At 34.0% G+C, this 26,451-nt stretch overlaps 7 protein-coding genes across 10 annotated transcripts in view; 4 read left to right on the plus strand and 3 right to left on the minus strand.

Annotated features, from left to right (window-relative positions):
• Positions 1–4,846, minus strand: part of LOC143344721 (cysteine-rich secretory protein 2) — a 106,897-nt gene extending 102,051 nt beyond the window's left edge. Inside the window, exon 1 of the mRNA XM_076771053.1 lies at positions 4,683–4,846. The gene's annotated coding sequence lies outside the window, so the exon portion shown is untranslated. The remainder of the gene's footprint in view (positions 1–4,682) is intronic.
• A 5,620-nt stretch (positions 4,847–10,466) lies between these two features.
• On the minus strand, positions 10,467–11,997 carry Dnaaf6 (Dynein axonemal assembly factor 6). The gene is made up of 4 exons (XM_076771183.1): positions 11,841–11,997; positions 10,998–11,209; positions 10,753–10,880; positions 10,467–10,603 (listed from the first exon to the last, which is right to left on the minus strand). Exons 1-4 carry the CDS (start codon positions 11,950–11,952, stop codon positions 10,474–10,476), a joined length of 582 nt encoding a protein of 193 aa, XP_076627298.1. The 5' UTR covers positions 11,953–11,997; the 3' UTR covers positions 10,467–10,473.
• Positions 11,998–12,600: 603 nt separating this feature from the next.
• Lysrs (Lysyl-tRNA synthetase) lies at positions 12,601–15,598 on the plus strand. Of its 2 annotated transcripts, none has more exons than XM_076770629.1 (8): positions 12,601–12,706; positions 13,180–13,324; positions 13,405–13,854; positions 13,933–14,178; positions 14,347–14,769; positions 14,899–15,092; positions 15,166–15,328; positions 15,397–15,598. In XM_076770629.1, the coding sequence occupies exons 1-8, from the start codon at positions 12,639–12,641 to the stop codon at positions 15,505–15,507; spliced, it is 1,800 nt and encodes a 599-aa protein (XP_076626744.1). In that variant the 5' UTR covers positions 12,601–12,638; the 3' UTR covers positions 15,508–15,598. The 2 variants fall into 2 exon arrangements, with proteins under 2 accessions (XP_076626744.1, XP_076626745.1); XM_076770630.1 differs by lacking the exon at positions 12,601–12,706 and adding an exon at positions 12,716–13,102.
• Positions 15,599–15,715: 117 nt separating this feature from the next.
• Positions 15,716–17,671, minus strand: LOC143344509 (deubiquitinase OTUD6B). The gene is made up of 4 exons (XM_076770631.1): positions 17,410–17,671; positions 16,803–17,217; positions 16,501–16,720; positions 15,716–16,419 (listed from the first exon to the last, which is right to left on the minus strand). Exons 1-4 carry the CDS (start codon positions 17,477–17,479, stop codon positions 16,234–16,236), a joined length of 891 nt encoding a protein of 296 aa, XP_076626746.1. The 5' UTR covers positions 17,480–17,671; the 3' UTR covers positions 15,716–16,233.
• A 556-nt stretch (positions 17,672–18,227) lies between these two features.
• Positions 18,228–24,144, plus strand: LOC143344665 (mediator of RNA polymerase II transcription subunit 15-like). Of its 2 annotated transcripts, none has more exons than XM_076770930.1 (12): positions 18,228–18,431; positions 18,618–18,705; positions 18,806–18,857; positions 18,938–19,132; positions 21,383–21,642; positions 21,733–21,891; positions 21,951–22,084; positions 22,158–22,240; positions 22,323–22,484; positions 22,559–22,844; positions 22,921–23,023; positions 23,106–24,144. In XM_076770930.1, exons 1-12 carry the CDS (start codon positions 18,370–18,372, stop codon positions 23,433–23,435), a joined length of 1,914 nt encoding a protein of 637 aa, XP_076627045.1. In that variant the 5' UTR covers positions 18,228–18,369; the 3' UTR covers positions 23,436–24,144. The 2 variants fall into 2 exon arrangements, with proteins under 2 accessions (XP_076627045.1, XP_076627046.1); XM_076770931.1 differs by having other exon boundaries at positions 21,966–22,084; positions 23,106–24,141.
• LOC143344666 (uncharacterized) lies at positions 19,160–21,374 on the plus strand. Its single transcript, XM_076770933.1, has 2 exons — positions 19,160–19,996; positions 20,070–21,374. Exon 2 carries the CDS (start codon positions 20,147–20,149, stop codon positions 21,026–21,028), a length of 882 nt encoding a protein of 293 aa, XP_076627048.1. The 5' UTR covers positions 19,160–19,996; positions 20,070–20,146; the 3' UTR covers positions 21,029–21,374.
• Positions 24,145–24,300: 156 nt separating the features above from the next.
• On the plus strand, positions 24,301–26,261 carry O-fut1 (O-fucosyltransferase 1). Of its 2 annotated transcripts, none has more exons than XM_076770566.1 (6): positions 24,301–24,525; positions 24,604–24,719; positions 24,796–24,919; positions 24,982–25,346; positions 25,459–25,695; positions 25,792–26,261. In XM_076770566.1, the coding sequence occupies exons 1-6, from the start codon at positions 24,417–24,419 to the stop codon at positions 25,993–25,995; spliced, it is 1,155 nt and encodes a 384-aa protein (XP_076626681.1). In that variant the 5' UTR covers positions 24,301–24,416; the 3' UTR covers positions 25,996–26,261. The 2 variants fall into 2 exon arrangements, with proteins under 2 accessions (XP_076626681.1, XP_076626682.1); XM_076770567.1 differs by having other exon boundaries at positions 24,503–24,525; positions 24,608–24,719.
• Positions 26,262–26,451: the final 190 nt, after the last annotated feature.

Raw genomic sequence — 26,451 nt, forward strand, 5'->3', positions numbered from 1 at the left:
ACAAATAGATTGAAAATTGTATTCATTTATAACCGTAGATTTTATTTCTCATTTCCTTTATAAAATAAAATATTTTTCAAAAGGTACACATTGCAATAATTATATTTTACTGTATTGAAAATTATATTAGGTTCGTACAGAAAAATCAATAACGAACGAAAATGTCGATTCTACACGGAAATTAACTCTCAATATGAAATATCGAATTGCAATTTCCATACTCTTTTGATGCAAACATTTGATTTTCCATCAATTAAAACAACGATCGCGAACAAACTTTGATTCATGTAAAGAATACAAAATATTTATAAAAAAATCCACTATTTATAAATAACAATTGGGTTGAAAAGGTTATTATATCCCGTAAAAATTATCAACTCTAATAATGAATAATTGGTGATATAGATATGTATATTAGAATCATGAATTTAATCTATGACACTAATTAATCATAATACAGCATTTTTAAATGCATCACAAATCTGTAATAAAAATATATTCATAAAAATTACAGGTTTTAACGCGTTCTGAAAAAGGAAATAATTGGTCTGTTTACACCAGTACTATCAAGCAGTATTTCTATTGACAAATATATAAAGAAAGGGAAATATTTCACATAGTTAGGGTAAATATTCCACTCATAAATTCAAAAAACAACCCGTGAGTGGATTTCTCTCGCAACTCTAATTTATATAATAAAAAAGTATACGCGAGTGGTGCTTATTATTCGTAAAATGAACCACACAGGGTTCCTTTATTAATTAAATCACGTGCACCAGTATTCAATCATACGCAACACTAATTTTAATAATGACGTTGAGCCATTCGAGGCTTTGTAGAATCCCAGCTTCCTTCTTGATGGTCCTGGTGCAGTGGCCAGCGTTTTGGCCAGCTTTTGGGCATTGGATCGCTACTCTAATTAATAAAAAACGCGACAAGTCAAAATCGCAACGCTAATTTATAATATAAAAATTCCAAACGCGATTTACAACAATAAAAAACAACCGCGAATGGTGATTAATCGCAACACTACCCTGAAAAGTAAACGCGAAAAATAGTAATTCGCAACTCTAAGAACAAACCGATCAGTTAATTCGCAACACTATTCTTAAATAACGATAAAAGCAATCGCGTATGGTATTCGCAACGCTAACCTGAAAAGAAAACGCGAAAAATAGGAAATCGCAACTCTATAAACAAACGCGATTATTGTATATTCGCAACTCTATCTTTAATGGAAATATATTTATGTTTCGCAACGCTAATGCAAATCGCGTTGCCCAAAAATGCTGGATCGGGTGCTGGCGTCTTCAGATGTAGCTATAACATACATGCACGAAATAAACTAACTACTTCAAGCTACTTCAAACTACAATAGAGTGGCACATATGGGGATGAAGTTAGACGTTTTAATATCGCAACACTACGGGCCAAGCAACGCGATAAATCAATAATCGCAACGCTAATTTATAATAAAAAAATTCCAAACGCGACTTGCAACAATAAAAGCAACCGCGAATGATAATTATTCGCAACGCTACCCTGAAAAGCAAACGCGAAAAATAGTACTTCGCAACTCTAATTCGCAATCGCGTTTACTAATAATTCGCTACACTATTTTAAAGCAAACTCCCGGTTCCTAAGTTTGCATAAAAGAAACGCGAATCGTGTTTAGAAGCAACGCTAACATATCAACGCGATAAATATTTATTCGCAACTCTAGGAGCAAACGCGAACATATTATTCGCAACTCTAACTTTAATCAAGGGAATCATGGTACATGTGAATGCACATGTACTGGCCACAAAATATACTAGCTACTTCTAATACTACAGTTGGGGAAGAATTTTGGCATTGAAAGTATCGCAACGCTAAATAAAAAATCGCACGATTAATCAAGATCGCAACGCTAATTTATAGCATGAAAATTACAAACGCGGTTGATATCCATTATGTATATAAAAGAGTAAAAAAGCAACGCGAATGGTGATTGTTCGCAACACTACCCTGAAAAGCAAACGCGAAAAATAGTATTTCGCAACTCTACGAGCAATCGCGTTTATCGATAATTCGCAACGCTATTTTAAAAGCAAACGTTCAGTAGCTAAGTTTGCAAAAAAGCAATCGCGTATCGTGCCAAATCGCAACACTACCCTGAAAAGTAAACGCGAAAAACAGTAACTCGCAACTCTATAAGCAAACGCGATTATTGGATATTCGCAACTCTATGTATATCATAACCGCGAGTTGCCCTGATGGCTGGCATGTATGGTGCAATCATGTACTAGGTACATGCATACGTAAGCCAGCCAACAGAATACAGGGGAAGGATGGCTGGCATGTATGGTGCAATCATGTACAAAGTACATGCATACGTGAGCCAGCCAGAAAAATAAACTAACTACAACTACGGACGAGTTAAGTGACAAAGTAGTAATAGGAATGACTTTCCATCCTCATCCGAGGATGAAGATGAAAAGCCATTTGTTGTAGCCCGCTCTTGAAACAGTTTGTCAGGGCCTCTTCAGCCCATATAGAGCCTTTTCTTTCTTCGGCGGTCCTGCCGAAGTCTGAAACTTACTTAAGACTTGGCTCGAGATTTTGTGCAATACGTAGTCTTCCAACAATATACGAATTGTTGGTCGAGCATACGTGGTGAATCTCGAGGGGGACGAGCGTTTCGTAAGGGACCTAATCACGACCGCGAACGCGAGAGAGCGACTTTAAGAGTCGCGCGATTCGATGAGTCGAAAATAAAGCTGAAACAAACAGCATACACTGTTTGAATCAGCAAAATTTCTACCCTCGAAATCGTAACTACAGGAACAGAACTGCCACGCGAGAACGCGCCTACCCGAATTACTAATGTGGACAGTCCTGCCCTGACCCTACCTACTTAGATTTAGCACACATACCAGAGAATAAGTTACCTACCTACCTAACCCTATATTTAAAAAATTCCAAAACTCAATCACGCAAACATACACTCCACGGTTCTCATTCTGAATGTCCGGGCGCGACCTAAACTAGAGAGGACTCCCCGGGGTTCCTCCGACACCCGGACATAACTGACTTCAATCACACTCTAATTGTGTACGTACCAGTTTTTGCAGTGGACTGACAAAGTTAGTGTCCATTGCGTACTTCTATTATTTATGTAAAACATTTTAATATATCTAATATAGTCTTTATTAAAATATACTCTATATGATGATTATATAAGATTGAAAATTCATTGTGCATTTTACAATATTATTGACGTGTATGCAATACGAGCCATTGTCAAGTAAATAATAACTATAAGTTTAATATTATTATTGTGATTGTTATGAATTTAATGTTGAAAAATTCTGTATCTAAATTGTAATAAACTTTTGAAACGATGCACTTCCACAACCTAACCACAAACACACACATGTGGACAGTACATCGTGCACGATACACCAGCATTGTCAGTCGCACAGATTATTATAAATGTTACAAACTAAGTCATCGTGCCCCGTTGCCTTCGCTCGTGCAAATAACACCTGGGCATGTGCATGAACTTAGGCAACGAACACGGAAAAGTATCCTGAAAATCCTGACTAGAAAAATTGGTTATTAATAATTAACTAAACGGTATCTATTCTCAGTTAAAATGACTCGACTTGTATATATGTAATATATCAACAACAGAGTACGTTAATATTGAAAAGTATTATTATTCAAAAAAAATTTGTGACTGAAATTTAAATGTTTAAAATGAAAGACTTTAATTAAGATATAATTTACTTTGCAAATTGAAATAAATTTATTAAATTATCATTCAAAATATTCAATTAACCTTGGTCGATTCTGTCGTCAAAGTAAATTTTTTAAAAGATGAAATTAATATACGTGTTCCTTTGAGTTGAAAATCGACCAGTCGCGATACGCCTTCTTGCACGTGAAATACATCATATGATGTATTAATTAATAAAACGAATATTTAATAATTATATTACTGTTGTAAGATATTCTACTCAATCATATGATTCATATAATATTTTCACATTATATTAATTTATATTCTACTCAATCGTATAATTTATATAAAGCTAATAAAAATATTTCATATATTTTATAAAAATTGTGTAATAATCATATTGTGTAACATTTATTGGTAACATTAAAAAACGCGAGTGCAAGAAGACCCTAGCCTGCACTAAAAAAATATAACAATTGATGCTCACGGGTATTTTTCATACTCGTGGTCACTTAACTCGTCAAAAATACTAAATATACAACTGGTCACCCGTGTTGATTCGAACCTTTCGTTCTACAACATGATTGGGGACCAGAGGAACACAAATAGCATGCAACTCACGAACGATAAACCTTTGTGATAACTGCATGATGATGATGCTGCTGCTGCCCAATGGAAGTCGCTAAAGCCCTCTGCATGGTCCTGCTATAAAGAATAAGAAAGTAATTTTAATATATTGTTAAAATTATAGAGACTTTTAATTAAAAATTTCAAAGTATAAATTTATGCTTACGTTGTTCACTCGTGGTCCATCGCCCGATACCCCCCCGGGTACTGCTGCTGGTTTTCAGGATCACGTTCAGTGGCTGTAAGAAAACTGTAAGAAAACAATTAGAATCTACTGTTAAAGCTGTAGAGATTTTTAATCAAAAATTTCAAAGTATAAATTTATACTTACATTGTTTACTCGTAGAGTACCGCCTAATACTCCTCTTCAGCGATGCACTGACTCTAACCACGGTAACGAAGAATTTTGATTTCAAAATAAAAAGATAATCAAATTTATTAGATATTAAATTAAATTGCCGCGACCGAAGATTCATATCGGCGAACAAATGATTCTATTCTCGCGATTCAGAAAACAAGAAGAGCCACGATGCTCTGTAAGTAATTTAATACTGCGTAAGAAACACTGATTCTATTATCGCGTAACCTAACACGAAAACGACTCAGGGTCACTTTACCCCGAAAAACAAACTGTTGCTACGCACAAACACCGAAGCTACCGGCCGCATTGCTCGCGGCCAACAAAATTTCCTGGAAAGAAAACGCTGAAAAGAAAAGGACGGGAAACAAGAAATACAACACGCACATCTGTGCTTTGCCTATCAGTTTTCTTTTTCTCTCTTCCTATCCAATATTCGTCACAGAAATACTGCTTTACTTGGAAATATTAAACACAGTTTGTCACGTCTGACCGTAAAAGGTCAGTGCCACCACGATGAAATATTCTCGAGCAATGTGCGAGATTCCAACGATAAAATAGCTACGAAAATAATTGCGTACAAGTAAATTGATTCAATTTATAAATATTATATCACCAATTTTCATAATTAGAGTTGTAAGCATGACTATGTTTACTTTATCGAATGTTACAATATACCGTAATTTTTATAAATATTCCGAAATTTCCAAAAATTAAAGTTCGTTGGTTACTTATGCTTAAATAGCATATTCCAACTACGCAGCTTCTACGTTTTCTTAAACTTGCATCGAAATATGAATGCAAATTCCAATTACGACAATTCATACAGACAGAAATATAAACAATCAATTAAACGACACTCGGAAATATTAAATCGCGATCAGAATACAGTTAAATATAACGCTATTACAATTTATCGTTAATGTCTGCCGACGCCATTTTATATGCTTCGATATATCGAACTGGATAAAAAGTTTGTCAATGATATTCATCATTTATCTTAACAGTGGCCGATTAGAAAATTATAATCATGCTTGCAAGGAATAATTTAATAAAGAAATAAAAATGTATAAATATTAATATGCACGTTAATTTTCGTTGTAATAGTTTCAACGTTACCAATATTCCCTCCAAAACTTGTCGAGTTGTCCGCCATCTGGTATGGTGTCGTTTACGCGCCAATGAAACTTCCCATGGCGTCGAATTTCAATCAGGGACTGCAACAGAAATAAAATACAAATTAAATCATAATTAAACCATAATTGATAATAACGAGGTTAGAAGGTTAGGAATACGTACTTCGTTGGTCGCGGAACGCCGATACGTCTTATTATTTCGAAGAAAAGGAATTCCTTGATTTCGAATTCCAATAAGAGACTGTAACAGAAACGAAATAAAGATCCATTAAAGTACATGAACGATTATTATAATTAAGTAATGATTAAATCGGTACCGTATTGCAAGAGATCGTAGTTAAAACGCGAGTAGTAATAACGGAAAGATCAACAGGTTAGAATTTACGAACCTCGATCGCGAAACGCCGATACGTCTTGACACGTCTTACCAGGTTAATTTTCAGAGTACGAATGATGGCCCTTCGGCTGTGCTCGGTAACGCTCGCGAATTAGACGACGGGGTGAGGGAAGGCCCGATGTTTCACGAAGCTTGTATTACGAACCCGAGGGGTGCCTCAGGTAGAAACCGCGAATACAAAACAAATAAACGAATATTGATGGTTGGCGATATAACGTACAAATTAAATATAACTCACACTTTTGTCGATTTATAGCAGCAGATGACAAGATTCGTGAATTTGTTAACATTATTCACTTCGATAATTATTTACAACTTTAACTAGCCAAAGAATCGCGAATAATTCGTACGTCTCAACTCGTATGCATTTACACACACTAATTCAGTGAGTTTCTCAATTGATCGCCATCCATGAGAAGAGGGCGCTAAAATCATCACTCGATTTTTAGGTCGGTATGACAGTAAATTTGGGCCACGAAAGTCCATATGAACTTTCTGCTGCAATACCGACCTGAAAATTTGGAGGTGATTTTAGCGTCCTCTTCTCATCTATGGAACTATTCACTGAATTAGTATCGATGTGAGTTGGCTATGGGGAAGGGATTGAAATTCATTTCTAAATCTGTTGTTAATGTTGCGAGTGACACGAAAATGGTAATGAGGTTTCGAATGGGGCGAAAAAATACATTGGTAAATAAATTTAACGCTAACGGTCGGTAAAGTGTTAAAATAGTAATCTGTTTGTAACATTTGTTCTTATTGTTATAAATTGCGTAGAATCATAGAATTATCGACAGGCGTGATACAATCGAGGAAGACGAAGCACGTATGTCAATAAAAATTTGAATTCGTATTACTGAACACAGCTTCGATGATCGATTCGCGCGGGAGAATCGCGTTCCCTGTATCGAGGACACTGGCGTTCTCCACGGCGCGTCGTAGTGCATCTCTCTTCATGCATCACAATGTGTTGCAGCACTGCATTATGCAATATGTCACCGTCAGGTCACGCGGGTGAACACGTTGAAGGTGCACTGTTTCAAAGTTCCCAAAATGTTCGAATTTCCGAGGAAATTGGCTGGACAAGACGAGCATCGCTACTCGCGCGAATAACTGTTCTAATGTTAGCGAACTTCACTTCTCAACGCTTTCGACAGACTTCGTGAAGAAAACTGATATTTCACCGTACGAAACGCGATCTTGTCTATTTTATCGAATCCCCTAGCTAAAGCATAATAAAAGAAAAATGTAACACCGTACAAATAAAATATTTACAAATAAATAATTATGTACAAACGGAATGGAATCTTATCTATTTTCCTTAGAATTAATAATAAAATGGGATTTTACTTAATTTCTAGTCACTCGTTTGAGAATGCAACGGGTTCGCCCTGATATTTTTAGGTATATAGATGCTGATAGGAACACTAACAGAATTTTTATCTTCAAACTACATTCTGTTATGTTTATCGATTTTTTTCTACCTATTTTCCCACGTAAACAGCTTATACAGTCTCCTTGAGCTAGATGTGAAATTTCCATTCGGTTGATTTTCACCATCGCCGGAAACCTCTTGTATAAAATATCTCTCCTGCGACAGAGTATATAAACCACAGGCCACGGAATTTTGTTCCGTCCTTCACCGCTGGAGAATGCATAAAATTGTTATTTTCTCGTCAGCGTTTCCGAAACGATAATAAAACAAACGCAGTTTTATTCTTTGCCGCGTTGTTACCGATCCGTAATTGATAAAAAAGAAAAGTAAATACCACAATTTTGCGACATAAAATACGAGAGGACTGTACAATTTTGTAAATTAAAATTTAGAACAAAAATTATAAACGCTTATCTAACGCCTTAATATTATCGAATTCGCGTGGACACCTTCGTCGTTGAAGTTGATCGCAAACGTTCGACGCGTTAAATGTTAATGAGCAGAGTTTTAATCAAGGTTTGCAATCAATGTTCGTAAGAAAATATTTGATTCCCAAAGAAACTCTGGACAACTTGCACGGTCCGATCGATATCCAATTTCTTTAATTGGCTGTTTCAACTAATACCGAGGAACAACGTCGAAAAAGAGTTCGCGAAACTTTACAGACGGGCCTTAGATCGCACGCAACGACGACGAAACTTTTGCATTCGTTCTTAAAACAGTCGGAAATAAATCCGGGGATGGTAAAACGGTAACCTCGGTCTCAGGGGATTGAAATCGTTAAAAACACTAGTGGCACTGAGTTCGTGAAGAATTTTTCAGGGTCAGCAGCGGAGAAGCTAGTCATGGGCGAACCAACATTACGTAAACATAGAATTTTTTAGAATAAATGAATGCAGAACGCAATTTACAGCAAGCATTTTCAAACGTAGGACATTTCGCAATTCTTAATCCAAGTTTCTATTCTTAACGAATCCCCTTAATCATCGCGAGGTGTCGTTGAAGTCAAGGAACGATTCAATTTTGAAATTAATTTCAGTCAAATCATTGATGAGACTCTGGTTCGTACAATTGTCGTGTAATAATTAAAGCGCTTATTTTCAACCTATTAAATACTATATTCATCGCTTATTTTTATCGCCAATTTATTGATAAATCCCATAAAATACCCTTACTGTCGACAGACTATGGCGTCATCTCTCCTACTCGTCACCAGAAGGCTACGATGCACTCGTCTCTCTCGCAAGCGTTTGATTGACCCCTCCCTTGCTATATACACTCTCCTCGACCGAATACCTAATGTCTCCATCGTCTAAAATAGGGTCTGCTAGAAAGACTTTAAAGTAGTTATCGATCACGTCTCGTCTAGTGCAGGTAAAACTTTTAACACGTCTCGGGACCAATAGTAACACGGTGACGCCGTAAATAAAAATCCTAGAACTATCAATAGATCCCGCATAGAGAGCCCGATAACATCGCATTACAAAGCAAGAAGAGAAGTTAACCGTTCTTTTCTATAGTCCTTAAACAAATTACCGAAGTCGTATTTTCCCGATAACAACGGGTATCGATACTGAGAATCTCGAAACACGATTCGCGACTCCACCGGCCAAGAAACGGTCGATGGGGGAACGAGCGGTAAAACCGCGCTCGAGAACCGACTTTTCCCCTCGTTTCCTCGCTTTTCGTCGAGAACGATTGGCAATCGACTCGACCCGCCAAGAATCGAGTAATTTAGTGGAGTGTATGCCAGAAGCTCGAGTACGCTTTCCAGGTATTTGAACAGCCTGGATTTGTTACCGTCACTCCCTCGATTCCATCTCCCCTCAGTTCGCGTCTCTTTGGCCGACAGAGTCCAAAAATACCTTGATATAAGAAACAATCTGTACCTCGATCAACAACACGGGAGATTATCCCCATCGCTATGTTGCGGAACCTCGATTATTACATGAGAATAATTGTTAAATAATAATTTGATTACCTTCGAAGAAACCTAAGTGATTGCAATATTGATATCAGTATGGTGCGAGAATCGCAATCTTCGCGTAACTGAATAATGCTGCACCCACGTCGAAGGACAAACGAGTTCGCGGGATTATGGAAATGATCGTTTAAGAGTCCTGTCCGTTTCACGTGGCGCAGGTGGAGCGAGAATTTCATACAGAGAGTAAATCGACTGACATAGCTCGCGAACAGAGTAAAGCCGATTAAAGACTAATGTCTTGCACAAGAATACTTCGCAGGTCTAAGAACAGACGGAACTTGGAATATTTCGGCAAAGTCCCAGATTAGATGGAACTGAGAATTCTCAAGGTTTAATTTATCTTAATAACATTCGTCTCCGTTTGCACAAAGTTTATAGCATCGTAGTGTAAAATATTTATTTACCGACGAGATGCTAGCATATAAAGTGTGCAAAGAAAGTACAGTTGTAATTCTACTTTTAAACCTGAACTCCAGTATCCTATCTAATATCGATAGTATTATCGATCGCGCCATAGTATTACCTCTGTCGTGCTTCATGGTTGATGTTCGATATTCGACGTTATTTCTAGTGTCAACTGGAAGTCCAACATCGTGTCCCATCGCTTTCAAATTGATTGAACTTTGATTCATCGGCGAGGACAATATTTTTCCAATCCCCAACGGTCCAATCTCTCGATATTTCTCAATATTTTTGGAAATCCCCGGTATAATGTGCCACGCCGTGTATCCTCGTAAAAAACTAACTTTTCGCAGAGGTACGAGTGTATCGATGCTTCTACGTATACAGAGACGAAGTGACATTACGGTGGATTAAAAATTCACGTCGTCCAATTCGCGTACAAGCTTCAGTATAACCTCTAAGGCGGAAGCGTCGGCGTGCCACCTGGCGGACGAGACGCTCGGATCAACCGGATGTGGCGTCGCGAGGTGCAGCCGATATCTGAAAGATCGTGTTTGGTTTTACGTTTCGACAGATTTACTGCCCCGTAAAATTGCCACAGAAATTCCGACGCATCTCGAAATCAAAGCAATAAAACTTTACGAAATCGGCGATAAATCTATGACTACGCCATTGACACGTTGTCTCACCTAGGACTGCGCACGTCAATTGCCTCGGATTCCACGTTGAGCTCGATTTTGTCGTGTGACTCGCGCGGCATCTTCACCAGGATGGACAGCCACTCGCAAGACGCGGTGCTCGGCGTTTTGAAGCCCATCTGATCTACCAACGTGTCATCAATTAGTTATAATCGATATATGTATAAGTATTAAAAACATTTTATTAAATCGTCTGGAAGGACGATGACTCCGATACCGGCCGATAGAACACTAACGCTTAAAAAGACGTCCTCCGCTGTCACCGCCTGCTTAAATTTCATCTCGTATTCCGGCACTTCTCTAGGATCATAAGCTTCGGAAATATGTGCGGCGTCTGCCTCCGACGGATGCCAAATATCATCGGTTCCTTCCTCCAGCGGTGCATGTGGCCCCGCGTGTTGCCCAGATATCACATTTGTCGCATTTTCGACGCCGATATGGCCAGGCCCTCGAACAAAGTAATTTTACTAGAGCCACTGATCACTTCTGTGATTTGAATTTGATTGCTTTCGAGATAATTGTTTTTCTCGATATGTAGTCTAAATTCCAACCGCTACGAGCGCAGAGGTAGTATTCTACTCTGAATCGATAACGTTGCTAGTGATACTGGAATGGTAAAGAAGTTCGCAAACCCCCGATCCATATGGTACAAAAAAAACCAGCTTATAACGTCTGTTTGTACCACAGACGAGGTATAGGATTTATTTTATATCTCATTTATGGTTCAACATTTTTAATATCATTTATTTATTCACACGCGAATACAACAGATATTTTTAGAGATCATATTATTAGTTCATAGATATCGCCGTTAGATGGTCGTAATAAATATTTCCTTTGAAGTGGTCGCAAAAAATTAACCACGCTATATTTTCGAATTAATACATGAACTGTTATAGCTGTGCTGTTTTATAATACACGCCATCATTACAATAAGGAAATAATCTTCCCAGTTTTGTATATTTGATAATAATTCTTGTATCTCTACTTGAACCAAGGTTTCTAACTCGTTATGAGAATAACGCAAGGAATGCAACGAGTAAATGAAAGAGTTAGATTTTTAAAGCGTTTCGACTCACCAAGTTTACGCGCGCCAGCTTGTGGTAAATCATCATCAGAATCACTATCTTTTGGTGGACTAATCAAATCTTGCAACGCCTTTATATCTTGATACCCCAAACAGCCTTCCATTTTTACAGTAAACAGAAAAAACACTTCACCGAAACGAATGATTTCAAAAGCACGAATCAACAGATGTGGTTGCTAGGATACTACCACAGACGAGGTATACGGATAGACCTTCCATCTTATGGACTTTCGTGGCCCAATCTGACTGCCATACCGACCTGAAAATTCGAAGGTGACTTTGGCGTCCTCTTCTCATGGATGGCGGTCAGTTGAGAAACTATTCACTGAATTAGTATTGATGGGCAGCAGTTGTAACGTGTACGTAAATACATGTGAATTGAGAATAGAAAGGATTGAAATTCATTTCTAAATCTCTTGGTAATGTTGCGAGTAACACGAAAATGATTATGGGGCTCTAGAGCCCCAGAAAAATGGGCCGAAAAAATACATTGGATGAAAGGTCTTCTCGTATACCTCGTCTGTGACACTACATTTGAAATATTCTACGCGGGTAAAAGTCGTGCCTAATTTAAGAGATTATTTTCCCGCTCGATTTCACACACTTTAAAAATCGTGATCGAAATAACAAAGATTTCTACGTGAAATATTTAAACAGAAACAATATTAAACTATAGGATTAATATAAAATGATAATGAGTTGCAAAGGAAGTTAACCGATTGTTTAACTTGACAGATGAAAACACTTTACAGGTTCACCAACTTACACGGAACTATGGAACAAAGATAGTATGGAAGAATCCTTTCAACGAAGGTTTACCAACATGGCGGACACTACGAGTGAAAAAATATCAAAAAAGTGAGTAAAATATTAATACTGCGAAGAAATTAGATTTACAAATTCATTTTTTATGCCTATCCAAAGTTATCTTTTATCTATATCTATAGTCCTAACGTAAGCCACATAAAACAGTAGCCAATGTCACTGTCTGGCCACCCACGTTGTTTAATGAAAAAGTGTCTTTATTGATGTATTTTTTCTAAGTGTTAGATAGTGCAATCTTGTAAAACTATATGATTAAGCATATTTGTTGTATATATATGCTCATAAATTGTTGATATAATAACAACGGTAGTTTTAATTAATTATGCTGCGTAACATAACCAAAACATACGTTGGCGTGATACTGCCGGTACTTTCTAATAAAAAACCTGCAAAATTACATCAGATAACTATACGCCGTTTTCACGTAAAGTGCGTACAACTTAATAGGGATTACACTCGTTTAAATAATAGATGAAAATTAATGAGTGTTGCAATCATGCTTACAGTGAATTAAAAAGACGTCTAAAAGCAGAACAGAAATTAAAAGAAAATGCTGAGAAAGAGGCACAAGCACTTGCAGCAAAAGCAGCAAAAGGTGAACTCGAATCTAAGGAAAAAAAAGATCTTATAGAAGAGGATATCATTTCAAATGTAAATAACTATATACAATTATATAATTGTTATTTTCAAGTTGAACATACAAAATTTGAATTGTATCGTCTGTTTTCCAGGAATACATCAAACTTAGAACACAAGCAGTTAATCAACTCAAAAATACAAATAATAATCCTTATCCACATAAGTTTCATGTATCGATATCGTTAGAAAATTTCATTGAAAAATTTAACGACAAAGTGAAAGATGAAGAAATATTGAAAAATGAAGTACACAGTATTGCTGGTCGTGTGTTTGCTATTAGGGAATCCGGTGCCAAACTAATATTTTATGACCTGAGGGCAGAAGGCCTTAAAATTCAAGTTATGGCAAATGCAAGACTTTATGGAGATGAAGAAAAATTTATCAGTGATATTTCTAAAATAAGAAGAGGTGACATTATTGGTGTTGTAGGAAATCCTGGGAGAACCAAAAAGGGTGAATTCTCTATCATGTCACATAGTATTATCCTTCTAAGTCCCTGTTTACACATGTTACCAAATCTTTACTTTGGATTAAAAGATAAGGTGCAAAGAAGTGATTGCATTTTCATTCTGACATACCATTTTCTATTATTAATAATTATATTATTTTTAATTGTTTAGGAGACAAGGTTCCGACAACGTTATTTAGACTTTATATTAAATGAGAGAGTAAGAAAAACGTTTCATACGCGAGCAAAACTGATAGCGTATATCCGTAAGTTTCTCGACGACCTCGGCTTTTTAGAAGTTGAAACACCAATGATGAATATGATAGCTGGCGGCGCTACAGCTAAACCTTTTATTACACATCACAATGAATTAAATATGGACTTATATATGCGTATTGCTCCAGAACTATATCTTAAAGTAATATATATTGCTATATATAAGGAAAATTTATTTAAAGCATTTTTGCCTATTGCCAAAAGTAAATGAATTATTCGAATAACCTGTCTTAAATATCTCACTCTATATAATCATAATTAACTATTACATATACAAATTTTATTAACATAATACTGCTTACATTTTCAGATGCTAATAGTTGGTGGATTGGACAGAGTATATGAAATTGGAAGACAATTCAGAAACGAAGGAATAGATTTAACACACAATCCAGAGTTTACTACTTGTGAATTCTACATGGCCTATGCAGACTATAACGACTTAATGTCTATTACAGAGGAAATGGTATCTGGAATGGTGAAGACCATATATGGTAGTTACAAAATAATGTATCATCCAGATGGTCCAGAGGGAGAAGCAGTGGAAATTGATTTTACTCCCCCTTTTAAACGAGTATCTATGATGAAAACTCTAGAAGAAGTATTAAAAGTCAAGTTACCTCCACCAGATGAATTGAATTCACCAGAAGCAAATCAGGTGTTTAATGAACTCTGTATCAAACATGAAATTGAATGCCCTTCACCGAGAACAACGACTAGAATGCTAGATAAGGTAAGACTGTTTCTTTTAATCGCTCATTGATTATTGCAGTTGAAAAAGATTGTTTCAATTTGTTGGACGGTATAATTATATGTATGTATATATCCACTAAATATACATGTGTGTATACATTCTAAACAGCTCGTTGGTGAATTTATAGAAGAAACTTGTATCAACCCTACATTCATTTTGGATCACCCAGAAATTATGTCTCCCTTAGCAAAATGGCATCGTTCTGAAAAAGGTCTTACAGAACGGTTTGAATTATTTATTATGAAGAAAGAAGTATGCAATGCATACACAGAATTAAATGATCCCATAGTCCAAAGAGAAAGGTTATTCGTTAAAATAGTTTTGATTAATAACAATTTGACCAAAATACAAACAATTTGTTTCGTATGTGTACAGATTTGAGCAACAAGCTAAAGACAAGGCAGCTGGTGACGATGAAGCACAATTAATTGACGAGAATTTTTGTACTGCATTAGAATACGGTTTACCGCCAACTGCTGGTTGGGGCATAGGCATTGATCGACTTACTATGTTCCTTACAGATACTAATAACATTAAGGTAAATATTCCTATAAAATAAATAAAAATAAAAAAAGAGATGACATTAAACGTATATTTATAATCCAGGAAGTACTGTTGTTTCCACAAATGAAACCAGATGATCCAAATAAAAACAAAGGAACATCAGAAAATGATAAAACGCCATGTGACAGCAATGCAAGTAATGTGGATAAATAAAGCAAGATCTTATACTGTGACCTTACCTTATACATCAATATGAAAATATTGAATGAAAAATCAGAAAATAAATAAATTGTATATCCAGAAACTAATAGTTGTTTCAATATTTTATCATTTTTATTTCATATTTTATACACATTACTTACCACCAAAATAGTATAAATCTATTAGAACACATCAGAAAAGTATTACTATATATTTCACACATGCGCATAACTTTAACATTTCTGCTGTAATAAATTTTCTTTGAATACGTCATTGTTCAACCCTCGTGTAAAATGAAACATTTAATGTAAAAAAACGTTAAAAATAATTAAAAATAAATAGATATTTACATTAGAACTTCAGACCAAGTACTGAACAATGTATACTTGCTATTCATTGGCAGCTTCTTTATATATATTGTCAAACATTTAGGTAATAAATAAATATAATTTTTATAGTGATGCAATAACCATTTATATAAAAAAAATTAAAGGAAGACCTACTGATTTATAGCATCTTAATATTTTTAATCTAATTGACTATTAACAGATATTATTCATTTTTTAAGTATATGGCTAGTTACCAGAGAAACATTTAAGTATTAATTTAAGATATGACTGATATGTTTCCTGGACAAATTGTGGCAGCTCTTTAAATGGTTCGTACATTTTATGTCAGTAAAATGTATTAAGAAATTACAAGCTTAATTTCTTAATTAAAAACATTAACCCATATTTATCAACTTTCTTCTGCTTTAACATATTTTGTAACAGAGTTATAATGGGCACCTAGTTCATACATATGACGATGATAAGTCAATATCATCTTTTTCCCATTGCTATACTCATTACCCACAATATAAGGTGCTCCCGATGCTTGAACAACTTCGATTGGACATTTTAATACATGTGAAAGAACTTGTAGCTATTTTAAGTAAAAGTAATTACATAAATACAGTAGAATTATTAAAACTTTATTATATGTTAAATTTAATTTTCATCTCACCTCGATAGCACCACCCCAAGCATTTGTATCTGCCACATCACTGCAATATTTCTCATACTGTTCCGGTGAAAGTAAATTGTCAGAATCTGGATTAGAAATGAATGGTAAAAATTCATTCATCTTTTCTCTCAGATATACAGAAGTTTTCAATCTGAGCTCTTGAAAATTCAATGGTGTTTCTCCTATAATTTTCAATTGGTGTGCAACAGCGTTGTATAAACTATAAGAGTTATATAATTAATATAAAACTATAAATATTTACAATTAATACAGAACTAATACATTAAAAATAAATGTCTTACCAATGACCATCGCTTGGAATATCAAACATCATTAGATCGCGTTCATGAAGAATTTTCTTTATGGCTTGCAATTCTACATTTCTTTTGCCAAAAACATTTAATGCTTCTTGTTCTATTATTCTCTGGTTGCGTTCTTTCTCTGCATTTGCTTTCTTGTCTCTTCTCTTCTGTGCTTTTGAAACTCTATGTGTTAACTGTTCATGTTGTACATCATTTTTAATCACTTCATTACTATAATCTTCTATATTGTCATCCTCTGTGTTATTAATATTAAGATGTGCAACTTTCCATCTTGCAGATTCTTCTTCTTGTCTTTCATCTAAAGTTTCTTCTAAACGACTGATTTCCTCTGTAACCTCTTTCTTCTTCTTTTTATCACCCTTACAAATTGACTTTTTCAAAATTTGTATTTGTGCTAAAATTTTAGATATAATAATTTAAAGTTTATATTTAAAAATATATTTATGAATTTCCATGATACAAAATACTAATAAAACAAATTATTTTGTAAGTATAAAAGAAACGTTTGTAATGATTTGATATTCCAAATGTGACAGCGTAATTTAAAAGGAAAATATTAACGTTCGGTGTTACTTAAAATGATCACCTTGTAGTTCCTTTCGTTCCTTTTTATGCTTTTGTATTAATCCTTCCTCCGTTAATATTAACTCTGCCATTATGAGTATAGAGGTTCCTTACAAACTATACATTTATTTTAAGGTTGAAAGGAAGAGAGCAGAAGAGAGTATCGAACATGATCGAACATGATGGCCAATGAATAATAATATGTTCCACGGCATTTTCATGAATCAATTCCCACTCAGGGATGCCAGATTCAGCACCCGGTGCACTACTCACACATGTTAGATCACGTAAACGTGAAGTCGCGGAGTTTCGGAGAAGGCAAATGTGAGCCTTTCTCTCTCGACTCCCACGAGGCGGTCCGAAATTACTTCGGGCAGCTTCGGACAATCGAGAAAGAGGGCACGTGTCAGTTTGCTTTAGTTGACTTTCCGAAACTCTACGAGCTCACGTACGCGTGATCTGGCATAGTGTGAGAGAGCACCTTCGGTGCACTTCTGGCACCTCTGTTCCCAGTTCCCATTTAAGATTAAGTCAAGCTTAAATTTTGTTTTCACTTAAGCCAAATATCCAAGAATTGTTGACTATTTTTAAAGAAAATATTATACTATTTAATTATACAAGATTAATTAATTTAATATTTTTAACGATTAATTTATTCTCAGATTTAAAAAAAGATAGTTTTCAATATATAATTGATAATATTTATTACATTGAATAATGTATACGATACTTTATACAGAAAAACGATATAAATGCAATTATCGTTTTCATAGAAACGCCGTAAGGAGGCTATTTACAAATACCTTCATGTCTCGAACTATGCGTGACTATGCTGCGAAAGTCGGACTTAGACTTTCTAAGTTAGAGACTTAAACTTTAGAGTTCAGAGTTTACTATATAGATGTTTGGTTGTTAAAGTTACTCCGACAAAAAGAAAGCGTAAGCTTGTTTTAATTGTGTAGTTAATTATTCAATATAAAAAATGGCAACGGATGAGAATTCTTGGAAAACGCAAAACTTTCGACAAAGTGTAATTGCGAAAATGTAAGTTAATTTATGTCAATCAAATTTGAACTGATAAATATTTTAATTTACATGATTTTAATGATACATAGTTTAATAATATAAAATTAACAATAAAAGGAGCATTCATTGTTTAAATATGTACACATATTCAAGAAAAATAAATTGGTGTGCTTAAATAAATGAAACGTGTATATTTTCTCACAGAGATGAAGTTGTACAATCGTCTGGAATGCCTACGACAAGAAATAGCATTGATATGGAAAATCATGTTTTTCAAAAAGCAAAAACTAAGGTTTGTTGTTAATCTCTTTGTTCTCCTTACACATTATTATTTTTTAAAAAATCAAATTCTTGGTTAGTTTCATTGATAACATTGATTTTTTTCATTGCAGGAAGAATATTTAGGTTTTGTTGCTAGATTGATCCTACATGTCAGAGAACTAAGTAATATATATTTCATTTGTTACCTAGAACTTGGATTATAGCACTTAAATTTTTTTATAATATTGTATTATGCTTTCCAGATTCTAAGAAGGGTGCAGGAGGTGCTGCACCAGGTACAGCTGGTTCTGGAAATCAAGGGATGCCAGATCCAATTGGGGCACTACAAACATTAGCACGTCAGGGGACTGGTATTAATCAAATGATGAGTATGAGCGGGCCAGGATCCAATCCTCAAGGAATAATTCAACAACAACCTACTAATACTGCTACAAATTGTGAGTTTATTCCCCATGAAGAGTAAGACAATCTGTTCACTTCCTGTTCTAACCTACTTTTGCAGGATTTTAGATTACAGATCTATGTTGTTACGTATACAATATTAGATGTAATAACTTACTAATCATACCACTCACCTGATTCATTTGTTCTGAAACTTTCAGTATGGGTTGTTTCATATCAATACAATGTATTGTAAGGAGAAAAAAGGAATGGATTAAAAATGATATGACATCAATATTTAAGGCTTTCAAAGGCTAACTAAAACATTTGACTCAATATCTGCCAGGATTGATATTTCTTTCTCTCTACAATACATTTAGTATACATTCATTACAAAAAGAAAAAGAGTAAATTGCACATTTGCTGTGATTACTTATATACATACAAAATATACACGAGGCATGGAAACATAAAGTGTATATTAATAATTAAAATTAGAATTTTAATTTAATATTTGGTAGACATATTTTCGAGACTACAAAAATCGATATTTTTAATTCCACAAAGTAGAATGGCCCTTTAAGACAAAAATTGGAGTTATCAAACTGTTTTTTTGCATTTTTTAAATTCAAAATGTTGTACATGAGTATTATTTTCAACTATCAAAAAATCGAGTTTATTAAAACAAATGATTAAAGAAAATTTTTGTTCATATGTAATTTTTAAAGTATTAGAAAACTCTTTGAGATATGCTCAACTCTGACACTAAAAACTACACATATTCAAGTTTCAGCAAAATCCAAAATGGTAGTTTATATACATATAAAAAGGGGTATGTGTTGTATCTAAAGGAGCATACAATAGAATCATAGTAATATTGAAATTTAGAATCTTTTTTCTTGGAAAGAGATATTTAAAAAGTATTGGATTTAAATACTTAGTAATATCTAATGTTATAAATTGATAATTTTATTAAATATTTTTATTTTGTAGCAAACGGAAACTTAACCTAATCATTATTATTATAAAAGATTGTAATCACTATTTATATATAAACAGATTTTGAAAAAATGCCAAAATTGACTAACAGATATTACTCACAATATGAAAGTTCTGCGGAAAGTGAATTTCTTTATGATTCAGATAACTCAGATTCATATAACAGATTAATGAATTCACCATCTCAAGTTTCATTTCGACGATATATTGAACATAGAAATGATGAAGAAGAAATGCATGAATTTTGGAAGGATACATTACATGAAAAAAAAAATCATGCAAAAGAAATTAAAAAGCAATGTGGTATGGCAGTTGACCTAACAGATAATCGTGTATCTTATATTTATGAACCTGTCATTAATGAATCTTCTATAGAAGGCATCAAGTTTGTAGTAACACTTAAATATATTAAACTATTGCGCAAATGGTACCTCAGTTTAGGATACAGCCGATTACCAGAAGTGATCAAACTTGATAACAACATAAAAAATGGTGTTTATAATCCTATTGAACGAAGAGTACTCAACATGATGCGCGAAATCAAGATTTTGTTAGACAATTTTGTACAGAGATTAACATATGTGCATCAAGTGATTGATAAAGTGAAAGAAACTTATAGAGATATACAATTTGATATAGATAAATCACTGGTCTATTTAAAAGTATTGCTGGTAGAAAAAGGCTGGCCAAAAAACTTAGAGAAAACAAGTTCTAAAGATATTATTATTTTAAAGCTAAAATTGGATGAAAATCTACAAACTAAAGATATTTCGTACGAATATATATGCGAAAAAAGTATACCGAAAGAAATAAAAGAAATGTGCACAGATAAACTTGAGAATATGGTAAAAATATTTTTCTCTTGCCGTTTAATGGAAGCATTTGAAAAGTTTATGAATGAAGAAATTTCAGTTGAAAATGAGCATTTTGAAGAAGTATCACCATCATCATAATTATATCATTGTAATATATGTATTTAAGATGTATGAAGCGATTAAATGATAAAATATGTGCCTTACTTTTTTATAATGAAATATTAAATTAATTTTATATAATTATATATCGATTTTCATTATCTGCATTATGTTTTCTAAAATATTCTAGTTATATAAGTAAATTATATGTTTAATCATACGTGTAAATTGGAAAAATATACTCTTTACAAAATATAGCATTCGCATTATTTTATGTATATATTTAATACTTAATTCTGAATTCTTTTATACATATACCAATTTTTCATGGGATAATACAACTACACATTTATTTACAACAAATAATTTAATTGTACTATTGATTTTTGTTAGTATTGCAAAGCTTAAATCAACGTCCTGGACAAACTATGGCCATGCAAGGTATGCAAAATAAAATGCCAGGAATGGGTATGATGCCTGCCCAAACTAGTGGCCCAATGAGTCATATGGGTTCAATCCAGACCATGCAAAATAATTCAATGCTGACACAGATGAATCAAATGGGACCAGGACAAATCCCTCCACAAATGAATCAAGTAGTTCCTAATCCTATGGGACAAATCACTCCCGGACAAATGCAGCAAAGCATGCAGGTATATATAAATATTTTGATAAGGAATATATCATTTTCAATATTTGTAATAAATATACAAATGAATGCCAAAATACATGTTACATTTTAGACTCAAATGCAGAATCAATTATCCAGTCAAATAAGTAATCAAATCGGCGGATCTATAAGTGGAATTCAAACTAGTATGCCACAGCAGATGAATCAAATTGCTTCAGGGCAATTGGGTCCTGCTCAGATGCAACAGCAGTTAAATCACATGCAAAGAAAAGTATAAAAATCAAGAAGTAGTACATATATACATACACAATATTTTTAAACGTTTACAAGAATGTTCACTTTCAGCCAGGTGAAATGATAAACACTGGATTTGCAGGTCCTCGAAATGTTACTGCAAATCAGTTTTTAAGACAAAGTCCATCGCCGTCAGCTCCAAGTCCAGCTGGTTTAAGTGCACCATCAAGGTTATTGATATAGAATAATATTTCAGATATATTAGTGTATTCGTACATCTTTAAAAGAAAATATTTTGTATAGTAACCAGATGGTAGCATCTCCAGCATTAGTTCCATCACCAAGCCCGCAGCATGCTATAATGGGAGGACCACAACGATCTGTAGGTATGTTAAAACAATTTATAATCTAAAGTTTATAATTTCAAATACAAATAAAAACAGTAATAAATATTATATATTCAACTAGGCATGGCACCATCTCCTAGTAGTTCTTTGAACACTCCTGGAGGTGTTGGTGCTACTCCAAGTCCACAACAAGAAGACCAAGCATACAGAGATAAAGTTCGACAATTGAGTAAATACATTGAGCCCTTACGAAGAATGATCGCTAAAATGGGTAACGAAGGAAGTAAGTAATTTAGGATTTAAATGCATACATTTGCATACATCCACTATCAATTATCACATTTATTTTCATTGCAGATGTCGATAAATTAAGCAAAATGAAGAAGCTTTTAGAAATTTTATCAAATCCTAGCAAACGTATGCCAATGGATACACTATTAAAGTGCGAAGTTGTTCTTGAAAAAGTGGACTTTAAACGAAGCGACGCTAGTGTTGGGCCTCCGGTACCAACATTGAAAGAACATCACTTCTTCAGTCCGCTTTTGGAAACAGTAAGCACGCATCTTCAAAGCCCGGTGGTAAATCACACATTACAACGTACATTTGGTCCGTGTTTAGAAGCTCTGTTTGGCCCAGAAATAAAGTGAGTGTTATTTATATTTCTCTATGAAGAATTATGTTACACGATGTCGCTAATGACATTTTCTTTGTACAAATAGAAATTTACCACCACCATTGAAAAAGCAGAAAATAGAAGAATCTCTTAGCGATATACCAGACGTATTACAAGGAGAAATAGCTCGATTAGATCAACGATTTAAGGTAACTTATTTATCATTGCGTTATATTTTTTTTTTTTTCGTAAGGTGCGCATATGTATATCTGTGCGTATATGTGTGCATAGGTCAGCCTTGATCCAGCGCAACAAAACGGATCTAAGTGTACTCAGTTAATATGTTGGTTGGATGATCGTCATCTTCCATGCGTTCCACCAGTATCAGTTACAGTTCCGGCTGATTATCCCCTTACGCCTCCTCGTTGCGTTATGGCGCCCCACGAATACGCTACAACATTTCTTTGTGCCGTACAAAAAGCTTTAAATGCCCGTATAACGAAACTTCCTCGTCGCTTTTCTGTTTCTCAATTATTAGACACTTGGGAAATGAGTGTAAGACAAGCTAGCGCACCTTCGCAAACGCCCATTACTACTAGCACTGTATTAATGGGATTATAGTACGATTTTATTCGCAAAATATTTTATAAACTTGATATAATTATAAATTACTTATCACACATTTATTTGTAATCATCTGTGTAATTTTTCCTCGCCAAATATCTATGGCTATATATATTTCTTTACAATTTAAGTAATATCAATGTTTATACTGAGAATTCATAAATGGCGTATGCCAGGCACGACACATTTTGATAAAATCATAATAGAGTGTTGTCAGGGCATGAAATCACGATATAGCTCAATTTTTTATTTTTTTGACTTGCATCGTAATTCTCGCAGGAAACATCCACAAAGTGATCCTTCCCCCATTTTGACATAGAATTTGTTTAACGATCGTAGGATAGATCATTTCTAATCCACACTTGCAAACTCGTTCATCAATTTTGTTCTTTCAAATAGATTCATATATTTTCTAATGCACTTCTTTTATCCGATCGTTAAAAGAATTTCGTGCATACGTTTGAAAATAGCATCAGATTAAATTTGGTTTATGTTAAAAAAAATACGTATTCCTTTATTTTGTCCGCTCAGAAACCTGCTATGTCATCAAAATGGGTTGGAGGGTGCATTTCGCGAATGTATATCCTTAAAAAATATATATGTATGTACATTTTTACTTAAAAGAATTTATTATTAGTTCCATTTTCTTTAACTTTAGCTTACATAAAATACCTATAGAATTAAGATGTATCAAACTCATTTAATTATGTAAAAATTCCGAAAATTTCAGTACAATAAATTTGAAATGCTAGAAACAATGTGTAATGTCCCTATTCTGTCCCTGCTCTTCCCATGTTTGGTGTTAGATGTATTTCTATATTTTCAATGGTCAATGCACGTATCCATAGTAATGAAGGAAATGTATAAAGTATCACTAGACAGTTTATAGGTTGATGCGGTGTCATATTCTATACTTAAAACGTACAATACGATAAATTATTTACATTGTGCAAATTCGATCAAGAAAATTTGATCGCAATGTTCAGTATTATTTTTTTAATTTTGTTATTGACCAAGTTTTATAGCTCATATTGCGAACATTTTAATATTGATACAAATGGTTATATTGTTTACTGTCCATGTATGGGTAAGATTGTAACAATACTTTTGAACCTAGCCTTTATTCTTATAAAAAATAATTGCATACGATGGTTATGGATTTCAGGAAGGTTTGGAAATCAGGCAGATCATTTTTTAGGTGCTTTAGGATTTGCAAAAGCAATAAACCGTACTTTGGTACTACCACCATGGGTTGAATATAGAACTGGTGAAACTAGATCTGTTAGTAATCAATATTGTTTAACATCTTACACAATAGTTACATTCTGTGATTAAGTATTTCTCATTTATTTCTTAGATACAAGTTCCTTTTGATAAATATTTTAATGTCTCACAAGTACAAAGTTGCCATAAAGCAATATTAATGGAAGATTTCATGAATGGTATTGCAGAGAGAATATGGCAACCTAAGGAAAGAGTATGTAAGTTTTGGATGTTATACAAAAAGATTAGATATCTTTCTGAGACATGCTATTGCTTTTAGCTTTCTGTTATTCTGCACGTGGCAAAAAAGATTCATGCAATGCTAAAGAGGGGAATCCATTTGGTCCATTCTGGGACACGTATAATATAGATTTTGTAAAATCAGAATTTTATGGCCCTCTTCATTATGATGTTTATCATACAGACATGGCAATACAATGGCGAAAACAATACCCTGCAGTAAGTTGGCCAGTATTAGCATTTACAGGTGCACCTGCTAGTTTTCCTGTTCAGTTAGAAAATAAAAAACTACACAAATGTCTTGAATGGAACACAGTGATGCTTGATAAAGCAAAAGTATTTATAAAACAAAAATTGTCAAAGGGAGCTTTTGTAGGAATTCATCTGCGTAATGGAATTGATTGGGTATATATATATATATTATTTTATAAATTACTAACTAAAAAATAATACTAGAAAACAGTATGATATAAATATAAATAAAAAGTATGCATTATTTTTCCTTTGTTCGCTATAGGTTCGTGCTTGTGAATTTATATCAAGTACACCGAACCTTTTTGCCGCTCCCCAGTGTCTTGGTTATCGAAATGAACGTGGTAAAGCAACTTCTGCTATGTGTTTACCATCGTTTGATTTAATAGTACGCCATCTCAAACGTGTTATACGTAATGGTAATGATATCAGATCAGTATTTGTAGCATCTGATAATAATTACATGACAGAGGAACTTACTAAAGCTCTAGCGCGTATGGAAGTAAGAAATTTTTCAAGATATTTCATGATAATATATATAATATTATCTATAAAACACGCATGCATTGATAGAATTTGATTTTTTCATTTATTACAGGTGTCGGTTTTTGAACAAGAGTCGCCCGCATCGCCTCATTTAGATTTAGCTATTCTCGGAAGAGCAAATTATTTTATAGGAAATTGTATTTCTTCTTTTTCAGCTTTTGTTGCTAGAGAAAGAGAAATTAAAGGATATCCTACATTCTTTTGGGGCTTCCCTACAGAAAGGTCTTCATCTTCTGTTACACACGAAGAATTGTAATAATAAAATAACTATTTCTTCTAAATGTTTCATTTTTTCTCTCTACTTTCATTTACTGATAATCAATAAAACGAAATTTATACTAATTTGAATTTAATTATTCTGAAAATTTTGGTTGCTCCTGTAAGTTGAATTATATATATTTCTTTTTCTGCCCTCTCTACACCACACGAAATTTACATTGTTTAATTATAATTTCTATTTATGTCTTCTAAAATCGATACTTCACGGTCGATTGTGATAGTCGAATTATGAATACGATTTCGTGTAGGTCTCGGAATCACCCATCTTTTAAACGATGCGAACGCTCGAAAGCTACTGATTCCATTTAACTAATGTTAGCATATATAGAATAACTAAATTATCATTATTAAATTGTTAGAAATATACACTCACTTTTTAAGGCTAACTTCGTTCAAAATTACCACTTTGTATAGTGCAGATACTTCCTGGAAG

The sequence above is a fragment of the Colletes latitarsis genome, chromosome 8 (genome assembly GCF_051014445.1).
Source record: "Colletes latitarsis isolate SP2378_abdomen chromosome 8, iyColLati1, whole genome shotgun sequence".
Lineage (NCBI taxonomy): Eukaryota > Metazoa > Arthropoda > Insecta > Hymenoptera > Colletidae > Colletes > Colletes latitarsis.

Bases quoted from the DNA above. Each gene is read 5' to 3' on its own strand.
- Dnaaf6 (XM_076771183.1), bottom strand. From the start codon at position 11,952: ATGGAAGGCTGTTTGGGGTATCAAGATATAAAGGCGTTGCAAGATTTG. The intron at 10,881-10,997 runs GTTAGTGTTCTA...TTGGTAGATCAG, and splicing joins CGGAGGACGTCTTTTTAAGC to ATGGGCTTCAAAACGCCGAG. The intron at 10,604-10,752 runs GTGAGACAACGT...ACGATCTTTCAG, and splicing joins ATTGACGTGCGCAGTCCTAG to ATATCGGCTGCACCTCGCGA.
- Lysrs (XM_076770630.1), top strand. From the start codon at position 12,996: ATGCTGCGTAACATAACCAAAACATACGTTGGCGTGATACTGCCGGTA. The intron at 14,179-14,346 runs GTAATATATATT...TTACATTTTCAG, and splicing joins CTCCAGAACTATATCTTAAA to ATGCTAATAGTTGGTGGATT. The intron at 15,329-15,396 runs GTAAATATTCCT...TTTATAATCCAG, and splicing joins CAGATACTAATAACATTAAG to GAAGTACTGTTGTTTCCACA.
- LOC143344509 (XM_076770631.1), bottom strand. From the start codon at position 17,479: ATGGCAGAGTTAATATTAACGGAGGAAGGATTAATACAAAAGCATAAA. The intron at 16,721-16,802 runs GTAAGACATTTA...TAACTCTTATAG, and splicing joins ATTCCAAGCGATGGTCATTG to TTTATACAACGCTGTTGCAC. The intron at 16,420-16,500 runs GTGAGATGAAAA...TACTTAAAATAG, and splicing joins CTTGGGGTGGTGCTATCGAG to CTACAAGTTCTTTCACATGT.
- LOC143344665 (XM_076770930.1), top strand. From the start codon at position 18,370: ATGGCAACGGATGAGAATTCTTGGAAAACGCAAAACTTTCGACAAAGT. The intron at 21,892-21,950 runs GTATAAAAATCA...AACGTTTACAAG, and splicing joins TAAATCACATGCAAAGAAAA to AATGTTCACTTTCAGCCAGG. The intron at 23,024-23,105 runs GTAACTTATTTA...ATGTGTGCATAG, and splicing joins GATTAGATCAACGATTTAAG to GTCAGCCTTGATCCAGCGCA.
- LOC143344666 (XM_076770933.1), top strand. From the start codon at position 20,147: ATGCCAAAATTGACTAACAGATATTACTCACAATATGAAAGTTCTGCG.
- O-fut1 (XM_076770566.1), top strand. From the start codon at position 24,417: ATGTTCAGTATTATTTTTTTAATTTTGTTATTGACCAAGTTTTATAGC. The intron at 25,347-25,458 runs GTATATATATAT...TGTTCGCTATAG, and splicing joins TGCGTAATGGAATTGATTGG to GTTCGTGCTTGTGAATTTAT. The intron at 25,696-25,791 runs GTAAGAAATTTT...CATTTATTACAG, and splicing joins AAGCTCTAGCGCGTATGGAA to GTGTCGGTTTTTGAACAAGA.